The sequence below is a fragment of the Micrasema longulum genome, unplaced genomic scaffold, assembly GCF_059751315.1.
Source record: "Micrasema longulum isolate JH-2025_06_02 unplaced genomic scaffold, ASM5975131v1 h1tg000031l, whole genome shotgun sequence".
Lineage (NCBI taxonomy): Eukaryota > Metazoa > Arthropoda > Insecta > Trichoptera > Brachycentridae > Micrasema > Micrasema longulum.
This window is the reverse complement of record NW_028277238.1, coordinates 1,115,357-1,135,458: the sequence shown is the minus strand read 5'-3', so window position 1 is coordinate 1,135,458 and position 20,102 is coordinate 1,115,357. Positions and strand designations below refer to the sequence as shown.

At 31.7% G+C, this 20,102-nt stretch overlaps 1 protein-coding gene across 1 annotated transcript in view; it reads left to right on the top strand.

Moving 5' to 3' along the window:
• Positions 1-18,176, top strand: part of egr (TNF superfamily member 12 eiger) — a 130,557-nt gene extending 112,381 nt beyond the window's left edge. The window contains exons 3-7 of the mRNA XM_088224630.1: positions 237-381; positions 1,286-1,469; positions 5,760-5,952; positions 7,533-7,684; positions 15,022-18,176. Of these exons, the coding sequence (XP_088080756.1) occupies positions 237-381; positions 1,286-1,469; positions 5,760-5,952; positions 7,533-7,684; positions 15,022-15,291 (944 nt within the window). The 3' untranslated portion in view covers positions 15,292-18,176. The remainder of the gene's footprint in view (positions 1-236; positions 382-1,285; positions 1,470-5,759; positions 5,953-7,532; positions 7,685-15,021) is intronic.
• The last annotated feature ends 1,926 nt before the right edge of the window (positions 18,177-20,102 follow it).

Below are 20,102 nucleotides of genomic sequence, written 5' to 3'. Positions count from 1 at the left end.
TTATAAAACTTTCTCTATTTCTCCACTTTATTTTCTCTCCTTCAACCTTCTTGCAGTGCTCTTTTCTTTAATGTGTATTTTTTATTATTAGTGTTTAATATATTTTACTATTGTACAATATGTAAAAAAAAATTAACTGGATGTACGTGAAAATAAACAAATAATTTCCAAAAATGAAGTCTCTTCCTTCAACATACAATTTAAACAATGATTATATCATTTTGTTTTTTTCGCAGCTCGTTCTAAAAGGGAGGTGGTTTCCCGGACACCTGATGGAGTTCCTGTGAGAGACGAGCCTTACGGAATTAAAAATTATTCTCACCATCAGCCTCGGATGCTAATGGACTGGTACTCTGCTCAAGATGGACCCGAAAACAAAGGGTAGGTACCTATGCAAATATTTTTTTATTTTTCTTCTTACTTCTTCTGAACCTTCCTTCTCATATTCATATTATTCTCTTTTTTCGCCGCCCTTCGCATTATAAAAATGCAACTGGGTGAAATAATTATTAGAAATTAACAAATGAAAGGGTTGAAAAAATAGGGATATTTGATACAGGTGGAATGTTGCAGTGTGTAATGATGGCCACATTAATCAGCCAATGGCATGTCACAAGCCCTGTAAATGCCTAGACTTTCATATTAAGGAAGAAAAGGAAATGAATTAAACATCATTTTTTTTTTCTTTATCCACACCTAATGATGCATCAAGCATTATATTAATATATCAATTTTAGAGTATCTTAATCATTTTAAAAGTAGTTACATGATGACAATATAATTTAGTCTTTCGCTTCTAATATCAGTCCGGATACTATAAAATATTGCAGTAAAAAAACAATTTTCTTAGATCAATAATCCTAAGCATCCATATTGCGAAAGAGACAACACGTATGGTAGGCAAATGCACTAACCACTAGATCACGAGAAGGAGAAAGATAACCGGTTGAATAAAATGTGATAGTATACTTTCAAGTGAATTATAGAGTATTTTTTTTAAATTGTACGATTCTTTCATGATTTTTCCCCGTGCTAATTACGTATTTTAATTTTAATTTTATATCCTATTTTATGACGTGTTATGATTACACAGATAATGAATTAAGAATAAAATCCCATCTGCTGTAGTTGCAAAACGTATTGAAATGTTTAACGTGTGGCGCATAGCTTTTAATTGTTTTTTTAGGAAAATGTCGCTGTATTAATATCCTGAAGAATTATAATAACTGGTTGGTTTATTTCAAAAATATTTTCATTCATTACTGATGTGCTTTTTTTATTTTAGAAAGCACAATATCAAAAAGTATCACCTAGAAGACTCAACTAGTAAACCAAGTTTAGTTCGATCCAGGCTTTCGAGAGTACAGCAATCTGAAGGAGAAAACTGGAAAGACCGAAGAATGGTTGTCAGGCGACGAAAACCAATGGTTAGAAGCGGACGAACTTCAGAGTACCCTACATCATACCAGGTGACTATCAACAGGTGTCCGCAGTTTGCGAGATATATTATTAGTTCGGTCATTTTATGGGGAAGATGAACAAAAACTTATTGAAACTAGTTTTACATGATACCTTCGGAAGAGGTGTTCACAACTCTCATCCACCCCTCCAATTGGCGCTATGAGAGTTTTCATGTTTTTAGGAAAACTTTAATAGCTATAAGATAATTGAAGAAAATTGTCGAACGCAGAATTAGTCCTCATTAAATTGTAAACACGAAAGCCTATGAGTCTATATTCAATAGGCTTAACGATATTCAAGTTATAGCTGGTCTTATTACGCAAAAACTATAAATTCGTGCTCAATTTTCGAAAAAAATATAATAGCTATGAATGAAAACCCACATTGTAAATATACCTGACATTCTTTTGCATGTTGAATATGCCCAGTTTTCGGAAAAATAAGAAGCATTGCTCAAACGCAATTCAAAAATACAGCTTCCGGTTTCCCGTGCGCTCTGCCTGAATAAATGCATGACATTAATTCATATGTACTAGCTTGCAGTACTGCAATTTCTTACAATAATTAGGAAACCATTATACGTAGCTCATTCTGTGGATTTTTTTCAAAAATTGAGCTCATAACGTAATTTTTGGACAATAGTCAAGTTTTTACATAATGTGACTAGCTATAAGTGAAACGCCATTAAGCTTCTAAAAAAAAATAATTCACTATTTCCGCCTCGAACATTTTTCTTGAAGATATTATAGTTTTCCCAAAAACATTAAAGAACTCTTTAGGGGGACATATTATTATATTAGCGTTAAGGAGGTGAAACGTAAAGTGGAGGGGGGGAGTTGTGATCTTTAAACACCCCATCCGAAGGTACCATGTCACACTAATTTCAAAACTATATTATTTCATTCGTTTTAAGAACGCAAAATAACTCGATTTTATAAATATGTACATCCTAATTTGTTTTGTTTTGTATAATACTTTTATAAACTGATACATGTACAATAATATTCGTCTTGTAATTTTTTTTTTAATATTCTTCCTCGTCGCCTTGCTCAATATTAAGCGTCGTGGTCTACAGGAATGTAGGACACTGTAGAATGTAGGAATGTAGGACTATGTAGAATGTAGGATACTAATATGTACACTAATATATACTTGCAAACCCGGCAAAATCCAAAATCTTAAAAAAGTGAGATATTAATTGAAACTTATTCAGAATACATTTTTTTACAATAATTATAACATTGTCAGTTAAAAATACAGGTATATTTGTAAGAACTTGACTTTTAAATTATCGGGTTTGTTGCAAACATGGCAACCTGTACTTAAGTATTGCAAAGTTGGAATGTATAAAATTGAATTTATTATTTCACTACTGTTTCTTGACATAATAATGCTTATGTCATCACTGTTTACGTTTAAAATATTTACTGATAATAATTTTAAAAAATGAAGTTTAAAAAAAAGTTGAAGTTAAGAATTGTATCAGTTTTCTGTGATTTGCTCAAAATAAAGAAAGATGGATTTTGCCGGGTTTGCAAATAGTACCCTCATATGTGTATGATACGCCCTAAACATTCTCCTTAGTCCTGGGCCAAGTTGAGGGGAGTGTTTAGTGAGGAACCGTTAATTCCTTTATTTGATCACTTCACCTTGTACGATACTGTCCGCTTGCTTACTTATTATACCAAGTTTTTGAGCCGTCTCTTTTAGTAATAGGACATGTGAAATTATGCTGTATAAATTGTGTAGATACTTTATTTTTCTAATTGCTTTTATTATTTTTTCATTTGAGAAAATACGAAACATAAAGCATAATGTGTCTTTACTGGAGTAACCTATGCCGAGGACACTTTACAATACAGTTATTATGTTAATAGTAACCCCCCTCCCCCCCCACACGCTTTTTATAATATTCGTCCCTATAACGCGTTGCTCAACCAACGCTCTTTTTGTTTTTATTTATTTTTTTATTGGAAAATACAAGATATTTACATAAATAAATTTTATGTAAATAAAAAACATAAAACAACAAAATCAGTACAAAAAATAGTACATACATTCAATTAAAGTTTTTTCATTAAAAATATATAGATATAACAGTATAATAACATGCTAGAAACTAAAGAGAAAATATAAAATATTTACAATCGTTCGTCTGTTTGTTTTAACTGCCTGCTATTCCGTTTTTCAACAATTGCGTAGAATAAAACAATGTTTGTTAGACTTTATTGTTTATTTGATCAAAGTTTCAAGGCACAATATTGAACATTGCTTGTACGTTGTGTAAATAGCCCTTATAATTTATTGTAGTACCTTCCTACTATCTAATCGCAAATGTTTAAATAAGCTTTATCCTCTGACGTAATGAACTTAGTTTATTGTACCTTTATAATTAAGGTAGTAAACCTCGTAGGACGCTCCGTCCAAATATTTCATAATAGCATTGCTTGGCAGAAAGCTGGCGTATAAAACAATTATATGAGCCATACATAAACATGTAAGTAGTAATAAAACTTTTATACTTGAAATAAAAATAATAAAGTTCATTTAAGTATCCATTTTCAAACGAGTTAACTTGTTTTGTTTTTGTGTTTTTAAAAAGTTTCATCAAAAAATATTTCTTTCATAAGTGTGTTTTTCCAAAAACTTTTAATTGAGAGTGAACTTAAATTGTTCAAATCTAAGTATATTGTATTATTTTGACACAACAAACAAACTCAAGACAAGATCTAGACTTTTTTGGTTTAAGTTTACAACGATTTAAACGAGCCCTAAATAAATAGTCCATATCTTGTTTTGATATCCCTTATGCTTGTCAATGCTTCTTTCTTATTTTTAAACATTTTTAACTATTCTTATATTTTAATATTAATACCCTATGAATTGTATTAATGGACAATGTCCGTAAATAAATAAATAAAACATTGTCACGTATACATTTCATCTTGCCCCGTTTTTGAGCAATAAATATACATACAAAACAATAAATTAATATTGTTAAATTTAGGATAAACTTAAAATGTAGATAAACAAATCGATGTATAGGCTGGCTTAAACCCTTTAAACGAAATAATTATCCATTAAATTAAATAAATGATGTGAATAATAATAAATCATTTTTAAAAATCAAATCATTTAGGCAGTCAAATTATGAAAAAGGTGTTTGTCGTATATATAATTAATATTGTTACCAATATCCTATCCGATAAACATTGCACTATGAATAAATATTAAAATATCGTTAGATTTAATGAAAAATAGTTTTTTTTTTATAAACTCTGTTTTTTTTTTTTAAATAAAGAAATATTCTCGTTTTTATGATTACCCTAAAGTTGTAATTTTTGGGGCCATTTTTAACGAGTTGTAAATAACACATTTTAAAAAATAGTTATTAAGTTGGGATATATCACGATTGATAGCAGACATCCGAAATGCTGCATGAGACCAAGTTTTTTACTTTCTTGAACAACTTACGCATTGTCACTTACAGGTTTTTAAATTTGCGCCATTTACAGGGCTTACGACCTGTCACGCTGTATAACATTCACCCTTCTACATATGTTTGAATATCCACATTTCCTTAACTCTTCCATTTGTTGACTTGTGATTAAATTGGTGTAATCTGCTACATCCATGATTGAGGGATTTATCTTTTACTGACTTATATGAAGGGCGTCAGAGTTAAGAAATTTTTAAATAATGATTATAATAATTCAATCTGATGTTTATTACATTTATAAAATTACTGTTATGGACATAGGCTATTGTGATATAAGTAAGTATAGTTTTTGCTAGCATTTGTGTTTGCAATATGGTCAAGAGGTTAAATGACAATATCCGACAAAGGCCTTTCATATAATTTACCAAACTCACAGTGAGAGGGGCAGTAAGAGTAGTAGAATTAAATTCAATTTTAATCGCGATATCATAAAATTTAAAAAAGAAAACAAGTGAATTGACAAAAAAAACAATAATTTTTGTACCAGTGAAACCGACAGGAAGACCCACGGTATTTTAAACGGTTTCGGGTATGCCTGCGGAGGAATGTAATTTCACTATTGACTTTTGTGAAGAAAAAGATCCGAAATCTTTATTGATTTGATTTTAGCGACCACTCAAACCAGCTACTGTCAGGTCACAAGCCCTGTAATTGCCAAGACTTCAATATCCTTTTCAAAAATGATTCCCCCGTCTGTTGCAATAATTTTCAATTTCAATCCCTAGAGAGTGAAATCCAGCCTTGTCGAACATTTGGGCATGCTTAAAATATCGTTAATGTAACTTTTGTGTTTTTATAGAGTCAGAGATCTGATGAATATGGAATGAATCGCCGTTTTAGAAGATTCCGCGAGCAAAAACTACAAAGCCGAGCTACAGAATCCATGGAAGAAATAGAACTGAATCTTCACAAACCTTCGGCACCAGTTATTGTGGCCCATTTTAATGGAGATACATCGAATCTGCAAGTTGGTCGACACGAACATTATGAAGGTATTTTGATAAATAAACTTATCTCTTTTTGCACATTGTTTAAAAAATATATAATATTTACGGTATTCTCCATCACTGTTGTAATTTCCTAATCTTAATGACTCCCGAGGGGGTGAAATCCAGTCTTTTGTCTACGAACATTTGGACAAACTCAAATATTGTAATGAAACCAACTGGTCCTAGAAGAAGTTTAAAAATTTAAAAATGGTTTTCGGGCGTTGCCTAGTATGTGAAATAATTCAGTCAGATGAATCTCTTCACAACAATAAAAGTTTCATCTACGTAAACTCACTAAAATCAACAAATGGAAGAACTGAAGAAATATTTATTTATTTATTTTATTTCACACTTTATATACATATACAATAAATATACATGCACAATAAATATACATATACATATACAATAAATATACATAAACAATAAATATACATATGCAATAAATATACATATAAGGGCAGGCATATTGCCTTAGGCAATTTTTTCCTACCTACCTAAGCCGTTTAGTTTGAGAAAATTATAAATACATAGACATATGGAATCTTACAATTTTATCCAAAAATTAAAAGCAAAGATTAACAAAAATAAATATATAATAAAAAAAATATTACCACAATACTATGAAGAGAGGAGAGGGGATGGGAAGGAAAGAAGAAGGATAAAGGAACAATTTAAATATTTAGATGGTGACATTTCAATCTTGACTTAATTATATATGGATGTTCAAACGTAGGCAGAATGATGAATGTTGCACAGTGTCTTAAGTGCCCACTTAAACCAGGCAATGACAGGTCGTAAGCCCAGTAAATGCCTAGACTTCCACATTCCCTTATTTAAGGTATTCTCCATCCCTGTTATATTTTTTAATAAAAAATATGTTTTTTTTTTTACTTTATAACTTATTGGGCAAGTAAAAAGAAATAATTGCCTTAAGAGAAAACGCGGTCTGACTTTTCTTCATACGTATTCCCGTATTTTTTCCCGGGACTATGGCACTAGAGCAACGATTTTTACACACTGTAGATATTTGCCATTGGCATGTTATTATTGAATTGTTTTTTATGGGAGCTCCGACCATCCAAAACCTTTAAAAGCGCCCAGTTTTATCTGCCGCCTTCGGACGTCCGGTAAACAATTTTTTTAAGTACAGTTTAACTTACCTAACACTACACATAGATCTACGCTTAATGTTATCCAATGTTCCCTTATCTTCGGAGATTTATGCGTAGTAAATATATTTCTCTGTGTGTCGGATCAACAATGAAGTTCTGCGTGCGAAATAGAACCAGAACCCTAGACGACTGTTTTCGAGAAACTCCTTGATGATTTTCCGAATGTTTGAGTTTTGCTGTATACCATATTGATGTGCCATATTTTATTTTTTAAATTATTATTATGTTTCTGACCCAATATAATATTTGTGGTGACATACTCGTATGTCAGTGTCAACTAATTATTCATCCCAACTAAACACAGGACTTTTAGTCCCTTGGGTTGGGACTTATTTCTTAAAATATTTTTTTTACTTGTCTTTTTCCAAAAGCCGTCGCTGTCTTAAATTAAAAGTTGCGTCGTTACAGGCAACGGGAGACTCCGCCACCCGCTAGAGGTACCCTATACGAAATGGGCAGCCGCCCCCTGGGTGCCCCCTATGGGTATGGATGCCCACTTTCCCCTGAGGGACGGAGCTGTCACTGTATCGGAGACTGGGATCTATTTCATCTATGCCCAGGTACGTAAAAAATTATCGTAGTATTCAGAATCTAACAGGTACCTAAATAATTAAACTGGCGCAACATGACAAAGTTGCTCGTCACGATGTTCTTGTAAAGACGGTAAGTGTGAAGTGACATGGTGACATTTTTTTATATATGGGAGTTGCTTTATTATTTACTTTGCTTATAATGTACAAGGTTTAAATTTTAAAAAGTGGATTTTTCTGAAATTAAATTTCTTTAAATTTCTCAGCATTTGCTCATGTGAAGAGGAAACCACTTAAAACTCTTCGGGAGAAGCCGGTCTGTTGACAGTTGTCAACAGGCCTTCCGTTCCACTACAGGAGTGTTCGGATACTATCTTTAAAACTAGACAGGAGTAATCACTATTAAAATAAAGTAGGATAAAATGAATAAGTCAATTTTACCATGATAAAGAAGCTTGGGTTGGTAGAAAAAATAATAAATAAGTGGTCAAAAACAAAGTTGTTTTATTTATTTTTTATTTTAATGAATAACCACAAAGTTTGTGCTTCAAATGTAATTTTTTAAATATCTTTATGTCGGTCTTTGAAAATAAGTCTGCCACAAATAATTCTACCTGTAATGATAATTCTGCCACAATGAATATTCCTAATACACCGTTCACTGAAAACTAAAGGCATGGTACAAAGAAAACATCGCTTCAAATTACAGTAGGGAAATATTATTTAAACATTTACTTACATTTCTGTTTGCTGATTCTAGGAACACGCCACGTAATTTGATTCGTTGAACGTGATTCTTATAAAAATATACTCGCAAATCAGCTGGAGGTAATAATACAGTTTCGTTAATGCGATTCACAATCATAACAATATTTTTTATGAACAGTTATTAACTCATGGAAGCAATATTGAAATATTTTATCTATTTACTTATACGAAATGAGTGCCTATATCTGGACGGAATAAATAAGTCCAGTGGGTGAAAAACGAGAACCCTCGATGAGTGACTCGACACCATAGCTAATTTTAGGTGAAAATCCCGATAAAGAAAATCGAGTAGAAAAATTTCAGCGTTTTTTTTCAATTGTTTTAAATATTAATAGACTAATAAACTTTTTTTTTTTTAATTTTTATGTATCGTATTATCAGCGCTATGATTTTTTTAAGATTTGTATTTTGCAATTATTTCGCGTGTGACGTCTCAAATTCTCTTCCCCTTCTTCTCGACGAGTTCTGCAAATTCTTCGGTTGACTTACCATGAACCGGAAATCTATTACAACTCTCTTATAATTGGTTGATTTAGAAGAAATAGTGACGTCATGTAAAATAGTTCGTTTTTCTTAAAATCTTTTTTTTTTTTTCACATTTTCAAGAAACTCCGCTGTGTAATTAAATATTTCAATTTTTACCGCGCGTAAGAAAACATTTTTTATATCAAATTTCACTTGGTGTTGAACTTCCTTGTTAGTCCGTCTCGTGGTCTAGTGATGCATTTTATCTTTAAACTATGTGACAATAAATTTTATCACCTAAGGTTTGGATAACTTATTTATGTGTAATTAACAAGAGTGATTTAACGACGTATTGAATTAAAATTTAAATAAGACCAACTAACGCAATAACCAGATAATCACAGCTCTCTGCCGCTAGAGTTACGCCCATTGCTTTTTTAATTGGCAGCTTTATTCCCTCAATTAAACGCGAACAGAAGGAGGTGTCAAAAATGCTCACTATCGTCTACTTGACATTCTATTTTGAAGGCTTGTAATCAAATAATATGTAAAGTAAAATTAAATTAAATACAAAACCATTTTTCTTTAAATAATCTTTACCATTTTGTTATACTTTTGGAGTTTATTTTTAAATTTGGAAAAAACGGACAAACTTTATGGTAACATATGAGTAGTGTAGTATCAAAGACGGACATCTGTCATCTAGATGATTTTTAGCCACATTCACTTTTTAACCCTGATAGATCTATTGATAGATTATTTTTGTTTTCTATCCTAATACTTTAATTGTGTATATAAAACACATGTTTCGAGTTTAAAATATCAATATTTCATTACTAATTGCTGAAATTTAACTGTAAAAAATCAGTTGTCCGCTTTTGATTAAAAAACTTGTAGATGTCCGCCCTTGACACAAACTTAGTCACAGATGTCCGTTTTTGATCCAACCATTCTAATTCATTGTCAGGTGCGGATTTGGTATTGTGGTAATGTTTTTTAAAATAATAATTGACAAGTAAATTTTACTCGGAAAACCTTTAATTTAGCATATCACAACGAACAACTGACGGCACACTATCCGCCATGACAGTTTACTAATCACGTTACCTAAATACAGGCTTCTGATTGGTTGGTTGTACAGGTGTCCGATTTTGGAACTAAACTAGTATGTAAGAGTCCGATTTTGAAATAAACACCGATTTTTGATAGCGTTTTTCTATACTTTCTATCCGTTTTTGTAAGGCATAGATTGTACCATTTAAAAATATGAGTCAAAATCTATAAGAATCAGTTATCTAAATTTCCACCAGAATGACAGATGTCCGTCATTGACACTACACTACTCATATAAAACTATGTTATTATAGAAAAGGAAGAAACATCATAATGTTTCTTCCTTTTCCTTCCTTCCTCCCTACCTTTTAATCAATAAATTATTGCTAGACAATAGTATTTTAACAATACGCTCAAGTTGTCGAACGCGCGAATCGTTTCATTGGCTTATTTTTTATAACTTTTCTGTATTAAGCTATATGTATAGAATTATAATGATCCAGAAACCGCGTACACACATCAAACTAAAGCTGACAAAACCACTCATAAATGATTAGTTTTACGTTTTGGTCATTAGTTACTCTGTAAACGTCGCTTACTAAGCAACTGCCGATTTAAATGCAATTACGTCGTGTTCTGTGGTTTTTAATTGTCAAAATACTGCTGGAATAGGGTGGGATCACATTTCATGTGTAAGTAGCGAATCCACAAATAATATTATTTAAGAATTCGATTATTTTATCATCTATCAGTTTGTTAAATAAAACAAGGCGGACATGTTGTTAGTATTGCCAAGGTAGGCGAATTTTTCACTTGGCTAAATTATGTTTTGAATGATTATTTGATGGTTTTTTTTTACGTTTGCCAAATAAAAATTCCTGTTGTTTTTTTAAAGTCCAGTCAGTAAAATGTTTTTTGTGGTAAAACATAACAGAACATACCACAAAATTATCTTATATTTGTTTCATGATAATATATTGTTCGCGGTTTTGAAAAATTACGCGGCCACTTCACGCACGCGCACAGGTGGGATGTCTTGCAGGGGCGAGGGGAGGGCATTTTTGGCCGCAGTGCGATGTATGCAAACTTGATTCTCCGCGCCTTCCGGTATATTATAATTCTATGGCTATATGATTCCCCAATAAATAAATATATTTAAAAAATACGGCACGCCAATTTCATTAGACAATTTTAAATCTATGTTTTAATTTATCAAAATATAATTGGTTATAAAATTACGCATCATCATTCTAAAATGAAATTTTACGAAGTTTTGCTATCTGTTGCGTGCGTTAGTGTTTATTGATACCTGTTCTAGGTCATTATGTAATATATATTACCAAAGCGTATCATCTCTTTGAATTTCGACATTAATTAGCCATCAAGATCTTTCGATTTCACGCCGGGCGATTTATTTTATAGGTTTTTGACAGCAAACCGCACACGATAGACATATTTTTTAAATTATAATAAGAAATAATCTACAAAAAATATAGTATTTTTTAACGAAAAATAAGCAACCGTGGGCATAAATAAATGTTGATTAATTAATCTACACAATTTTTTTTTATCTGACACTTTATATACAATAAATATACATACACAATAAATATACATTTACAATAAATATACAATAAATATACATTTACACTAAATATACATATACAATAAATATACACATACAATAAATATACATATAAGGGCGGGTATGTTGCCTTAAGGCAATTTCTTCCTACCTACCCAAACCGTTCAGTTTGAGAAAATAATAAATACATGGATATATTGAATCTTACAATTTTACACAAAATTTTAAAAAAAGATTAACAAAGTAAAAAATATATATTTAAAAATTTAACACTATACTATGAAGATAGGAGAGGGGATGGGAAGGAAAGAAGAAGGATAAAGGAACAATTTAAATATTAAGATAGTGACATTTCAATCTTGACTTAAATGTAAATAAAGAAGGGGCGTCTCTAACATTAGTGGGTAGATTATTCCACAATCGAGCGGCTACTACTGTGAAAGAGGATGCAAGAAAATTAGAGCGATGACAGGGTATTAAAGGGGTTCTCTCGTTACTAGAACAAAGAGATAGTCCGTGATGTGAAAGAGGTTGGATGAGCTCTCTCAGATAAACAGGCAAAGTGGGATTATTTAAAATATTGTGAAGAAGTGATAGAATGTGAATGTTTCTTCTATGCCTGATACTGAGCCAGTGTAGTTGCGTGCGATACTCGGTTATGTGGTCAAATTTGCGAAGATCAAAGATAAAACGAATACAAATATTCTGCCATCGTTCTAACTTATCAAGTAATTCAGAGTTAGCATCTGGATAACATACATCCGCATAGTCAACGAATACTCAAATATACCAAAAAAATATTGTGATTTAAAGAAATTAAAAACCTAATAAATATGGTTAGATTAGATCTGGGTCTTTATTTAAGTTTTCTTTCCCATGAACCACATAATTGTCTTTTACAAATAACATTCATGAATAGTGAAAAAAATATTATAAAAATTCGAAACTATCTATAATGATAGTCAAAAAAAGTTTTATGAATTCAAAAACACAAACAAGTAATTAAACCTAGGTATAACCAGTGGTATAACTACCTAAGTATAAAAATTGAATTCAGAATAGAAAAATCCATATAGCTTCGATTTATAACTATCAAGTCTAGAACTATATAATATATATATTATTAGCCTTATCATTGTACTATCTATGTCTCGGGTTTGACTCCCAACATGGTTGGGATGAAATATTTATTTAAAATGGTGTTTTCACACCAGAATATTTGAACGTAGTTATGCAGAAAGCAGCCAGTCCACAATTTGAAAAAATGAGATATTGATGTTATTGAGTGCAGTAAGGTCAATTCTATGTTCTGATAAAAACTCAAATATAACAGAAATAAACAGCCAGACCGCTTTTATACAAAAAAAAACTGTATTAATCACCTTCTGAAAATGGTGTCGATCATAAAAACAGCATTTCTCAATTTGCAGAAAACACCCACAGCACTACAAAAATCTTATGGTACTTTAAAAATCGTTGAAACTGGTCAATAACATAATAAAATTCTTGTTTGTAAAATAAAAATAAATGTTGTACTCATTGTTTATCATTTGTTAAAATCAAAAACATTCCAACTCTTGTGTAGATTTGATTATTCGCTCTTTTAAAAAAAGTGACATTACCTCAGTTTCACTTTTCTATGGCTGGCTGTTTTCTGCATAACTACGTTCATTTCGTAGTCCCTAGACTGGTACCTGAAGCGTTAGACTGATCATCTTACCTTCATGTAACAAAAATGATCAAGATACGCTACGATTGGTGTACCGATGCAGTGCCCTATGCACCATTAGGTGTGGAAGGGGAATTATGATGATCATTGCCATAGCTGTGAAGTCTGGGGATAGACGGGAAACGCACGAGAGTTCTAAAACTCGCAGAAAAAAATATATCTGTGGCGGGTATGTCAACCAGAGCTGGTATTTTGAACGTAAATACGCGTAGAGCATTTTCTACGCGCGCCGTAACGTTTTAAATACCACCTAAGGGGGGTGATTACAAACGCTATGTTATATCATCATCGGTATGTGTCGAGGCCGTATGATTAACTTTTTGATAAGCACGATCCACCTCGGTATGACGAAGCTGGCTCTTACAACAAGTCGATAGGTTTTTTAGGAAGATATGGTTGTCTGTAAATGAAAATATATATATATTTTTCATAATGGCAACATGTCTTTCGAAGTGTTGCCACTGCACCTTCTGGCGAATCCGCATATTGCGCATTATGTCATCTCAAACGTTTAATAATCTGACGCATGCGCTGTAACTACCTATAATTATTAAATCTTAACCACTAGAGACATCTAGTGTCTTTAGTGTCAAATTTTACATCGCGCTCAGTGTCGCTTGTTTTTCTTTGGTATTTTAAAATAGAAATATGATAAAAAAATAACCACTTCAAAACGATTTTAAATTTAAATAAAACGCGTAATGTTAGTAACTTTTAGTGCACAGATATGTGTACCATAAGGTACGGGTGCCCTTGATAGCTATCGATGTGCTTACCTCAAAACTCGAAGACACAGGGTCGATAGTGAATTTTCGTAATCGCTCGCCCTATACCGTCATAGTGAAGTTATATCTTCCGTATCTTCCGATTGTAATCCCCCCCAGATATATAAATACATACCAACTCTATCTTTGACAGCCAATCAATTACTTGTGAACTTTATAAACAAATAATAGATTTGTGAAAAATATTCTATTAGAAATTTGTATCCACCTTAAGTTGATTAAAAATAAATTAGAATAATCTATATACAGACAATTGTGTCAGCCTTTCAAAAACATAACTACTTAATTACTTCGCCTGGGGAAATTAAAGAAAATTATATAGTACTATTTAGTTAACGTTTTAGTAAATGTTCTCAATTCCCTAGTCAATTAGTGTAAGAAAATCATACTTCAACTAATTTAGTAAATTGGTAAAACATTTTGATTAAAGCTTTATTCAAAATGTTTTACTATTGCCTCCTGGGCTTCGTAATGTCCACACAAGTAAAACTAATTGAAATATAATATGTGTTTATCTATTTTGTGGTTTGGATAATTAAATTAGACAAAAATATTATAATGGTTGTCAAATATGGTCTAAAAGGGACCAGAAGGCGCCTGAAGTGGAAGACTGAGCATCTTACTATCAAACATATCACAAGTTATCGCTGGAGCGCTGTGATTTGAATTCCAATACAATGCCCCATTTGCCTAGGTGTGGATAAAGAAACGATAATTATGATTTCTGTGTCTGGCGGATAATACAGTTCAAATATTTGTTTTAGGGGTGACATTGACATATTTCACTGTCCTTCGACTTATGCCTATAGCGTAAGACCGATCACCTTACCTTCATGTAACGGATGATCAAGGTACACTTCATTTGGTGTTGCAATGAAATGCCCTATGCATCATCAGGTGGTGATGATTACAAAAATAAAGAGAGGAAAAACAGTTTTTTTAGTGCGAAAATATTACATTTAAAATTGTGTATTTTTTTCAGGTCTACTTCCACGATAGTCATGACACCAACAGTTTCAAAGTGTATCGGAACAATGGCGTAGCAGACGAAGCCATCCTTCAGTGCACTACCATGACTCATTCGAAAGAGAGGATCAACAAGGCCAACACTTGCTACACTGCTGGAGCCTTCCACCTCAGCCAAGGAGACACTATCTTTCTTCAAAACCTTGGCAGCATGAGGTACAGCATCATGCAGCCAGGAAAGAGCTTCTTCGGCCTCATCAAACTTGGCGACGCCAAGATGAGATAGGCAGATTCGGATGAATATTTGCCACCTTAATTATAATGTCAAAATTTTTGATCACCATAGATTGAGAGGTTAATTTAAATGTTATGAAATTCCAACAAACACACATTTTTCTTCTGATGCATGGCATTTTTGCGCTTGTGGCTCAACCGGAACTGTATAAATATATAAAATTTTATAGTAAAGTTTCCATTCTTGAAGATGTCGTGAAAGCGATAAATCCAGTCACTTATTATTAAAAATGTGTGGATAAAAGATTCACTCATATTTTATTTCTATAATGAATTAAACGATTGTTTTATAACAAACTTAAAGGTATATTTAGTAATATTTCATTTAGCACAACAGAGATGAAGAACATTTTTAGAATGAGATATAAAAATTTATACATTTACAGGGCCTAATTCTACCTGTCGTCGGTTGGTTTAAGTAGTCACTTTTCTGCGTAACAATGAACCATTTCATCCATTAATTTTAGTGAAGTAAAAGCTGAAATATTTACTGATGTATTTCATATTATTTCTACAAAAAATTGTCTTTGGTCTAAATTTTAGTACTTCTCTACAAAGGCTGGAAAAACTAAAAAAATTAAATATTTTGATTGCCACCTATAGAATTGCTTTTTATAATCATGTATCGTAGTATGGATAAAAAACAGAATCAATTAAGAATTTTCATAAAATTTATATTTAAAGCACTTTTCATTATAATTAAAATGAAAATAAAACAACTTCGTTTTTAACCACTTATTTTTTAAACTTTTTTTTCCCTTCAGGTTACAAGCTTCCTTATCAAGATATACTTTACTTAATTATTTTAATTCTGAGAATTTCCAATCTATGGTGATGTGTTTTGTTAATTAAACATCTTCAAAAGATCTCTAACATAAATCAGGCTCTCTTAAAACAATCCATAGAGTTTGATTTTTTAAATTATTTTGAAGTCCTTGGGAATATTATTTGTTACATTTTTTTAATATTCTTGGTTCCTATATGGGTTTTATGTACCAAATAATTACACTTACTCAAATTGTTATATTACCGCAAAATTATGTTTTTAACTAATTTTTATACTTATATCTTTAAAAAAATTAATGCTTTTCATGTGGTGATTTTTTTTTCCCACAATCAGTTATATTGATCAATTTAATATAATACAAAGCTTTTTAGTAATTTATTATAAAGTATAAGTATTATTATTATTTAGTTAGTGATTCTCAAAACTTATTATGTATTCTTTTTATAGGTGCCATACTTGTTACTATTAAGAAAACATGTAAAAAAAAAATAAATACCTAAATTACGGGGTGACTGAATGATTTTATAAATGATTTTCTAAAATCATAAAATGTTTTTAAAACAATATTTTTACATTGCCGTGTATTGCATATTTACAACCAAGAAAATTATCGTTAAAAAATCATTTTCATGAAGAAAAAAAAGGTGTGTGCTCATTAAGATGGCTCCACACGTTTGCCAAGCTTTGACAAGCGCAAGCGACCGGTTATCGGCTTGTCTCGACAGTATTGGTATTTTGCTAGCCATATATTAAAATGATATGCTTGATCAATAAAAAATTCAACTAATGAACGCTCAGGATTTAAAGGAAACGCGGTCCGACTTTTCTTCATGCCAACGTATTCCCGTATTTTCTCCCTGGATTGTGGCACCAGGAAGGGATTTTTAAAAAATACTATTTTAGATATTTACCGTTGGTATTGTTCTAATTTTTATTTTAGTTGTTGTTTATGGTTACTTGGACCATCCAAAAACCAATAAAAGCGCCCAATTGTATCTGCCGTTTTCGAAATACAAACACTATAAATATTTTTTTCAAACTGAAAAGGAACAGATACAAAAAAAACCATTCTGATACTCTTTCTCAAAAAAAATTTGGTTCAGTTTTGGGGTGCGGAAAACGGGACAACGAAACGTCGATCTTGTCGATTTTAGTTAAACATAATGAGTCCGACGTGCAGTTGTCTTCTTCGCGCAGTATCGGGGAGGCATTTGCGAAAGAGTGACAGAAAAACAGTGTTCAAATACCTATTCACCAAAATTGTCAGGCACCGCATATCCTCTTAACTGCCGCATTCGCAGGCGAGTGGATGCAGATGCGTACCTGCGTTTGCCAACCTTTGCCCCTAGCGGCTTTTGGCAAGCGTGTCGAGGTAACTTAATAAATCAATGAAAATTATTTCAGTATCTGGATTTCGTAATTATTTTTCACTTTTTTATCTTGGTAATTTTACCGTAGTAAACGACATTTACTAAATTTGTTAAATTAATTTTATTTTAACTCAAATATAAATCAAAATTCCAATTTAGTATTTTCTTTCAAATAATATTTAATATTTCACTAAAACTTGTTCAAGAAAATTGATTCGTCTGTTAATAGCTCTGGGGCTTTTCATGAATGTAATAAAGCTGTTTAAAATAATTACATAAATTATTAATCGTCTTTTTATAATAAATTTAAATATATCTATTATAAAATATCCTTAGTAAATTGTGATTAGTTACAATCTTTAGCCTTCCATGTGTAATCCTTATCATTAAATTTACTCAATAAAATATAGCGACTATCGTAAATATTGTAATTTTTATTTTTAATTAAAATTTAGTGAAAATCTTTATACTCGTATAGTCTGAAAGAATGCTCATATAATCAGCAAGTCAGTATAACATCTAAATGTCTATATTTGTATATCTTTAAACGTTCATTTTATTCCTGTACATGTAATTATAATGTATTTTCTTGACTATGCATGCATATTCTTCGCAAATAATATAAATCATTTGTATGAATGTAAAATAAAATACTTTTTTAAGCTTATGTGAATTTATTTATGTAAAACGTAAGAAATAATAAACATAAAATTAATACAATTACTCTTTTAATATCAAAAATATATACTTATTTTCGATCATGTGACGGTTAAAATCTTAACCTTTATCTAGTCTGTAATTAAACTTGTCTATGGTACAAAATCAAAAACTTCAGAAAATTAAAGAAACACATTTTATTTCAGAGTGCACTTATTCACTCATGTTGAGTGAAGGAAATGTTAGCTCAGTGGTTAACCTAACACTCTACAATAAAAAGGATTTGATATTGAAACAATAAGCAACAGTAACTACATTGTTTATAACAATAAATATATTGTTTATAAAAAAGCTCGTTAAATAGATTACTTTAGAATAGCATGAAATGAAAAAAAAACATTAATTTAAAGTGATACTTTTCTTGAAATTTCAAATGGACCACTTTTGCTAAATTTTTCGCAAAATTCTGAGTTTTGAGAATATGTGTCTTAGAAGAATTTGGGTTTGACTTTGTGAGGAATGAAGTAATAAGAGAACGGACGCAGCAAACTCCGGTGACAACTATCATCAAGCGGAGGCGATACGGTTGGCTAGGCCATATACTGCGGATGCCTCCTGAGAGCCTGAACCACGCTTGCCTACTTTACAAGGAATCGGGTTCTCGACGTCCTACACGTCCACTACTGACAGTTCGCTGGCAGTTTATGTCAGAACTTCGGGACGAGAACCTGACTTGGGAGGACGCAAAGGAGTTGGCAACTGACAGAGATGCATAGAGGCTCTTTGTGGATACCATATGCTCCAGCAAGGGAGTGGACATAAAATGATAACTTTATTTGAAATGATGGCTCATTACTTGATTTCGCCAAAAAAGGATACACAGACCAAGTATAATTCCAGGCTAGCTAACTTATCTCCTTTTATTTGTTTTTTTTTCAATAGACAATTCATCTTTAACGTTATCATTATTTCCTTATCCGTAATATGTGGTGCATAGGGAACTGTATTGGCTTTACAATGGCAGCAAATCTAGATCATTTTGTAACATGTTAGGCAAGTTAACTAAAAGTTGATCAGTTAGGAACAATTAAACGGCCAAACAAACAACGGCCTCCGTGGTGTAGTGGTCAAGACGCTTGACTCACACGCGGAAGGTTCCGGGTTCAATTCCCGGTGAGAACACAAAAAAATACATGTGATTTTTCTCAAGCCTGGGTAATTTGTGGTGTAATTCACAACTGTAATTGGGTCTCCTGGCCTGTTGTTGTGCAAAAAAAAAAAAAACATTAAATTAACTTAAATTTAAAATATATATATATATATATATTACAATCTTGAACCACCTTTTAAACGCATATTGCACTTGCAGCCTGCCAAAAATCGAACCCAGGACCTCAATAATGGTAGGCAAACGCGCCAACCACTACACAATGGGGCGGACTTAACTGCACTCGATTTTTTTATTTTTTTTTACCAGAGAGTAGTCAACGAGTCAAAAACCACAGAACCTGGACACTTACTTTATTTACAGATTTATTGAAAAATCATCCTAAAGGTTTATTTTTTCGATAGTATTAGAAGTACGCAAATTCACTAATATGATATGTAACATAGGTGTATAATTAAAATCAAACACAGGATTGCTTTTAAAATATCTTTGTCAGTCGAGAACATTCAAAAATATTTCAAAAAGTAATTGATTTGAGTTTATTTAATATACGGCCTAAGCATTGGGCTTAGGCCGGATATTTAATGTGTAAATTTAAGTTTTGTAATTGTGCAACACTTGTATGAAGAAACAATGTACAAGAAACTGAACAAGAACCTAAAACCATTTAGCAAAGATAAACAGAGGTAATAAAATAATGGTATATGTAAGTATATAATATATTCAAGAATACGATCCAATATACAAGACTTCAGACTGTGTTAATGGCAAAAAGATCTACGAAAAGCAGGAAGATCCATCCCAAAAAATTCCTCAGTTGT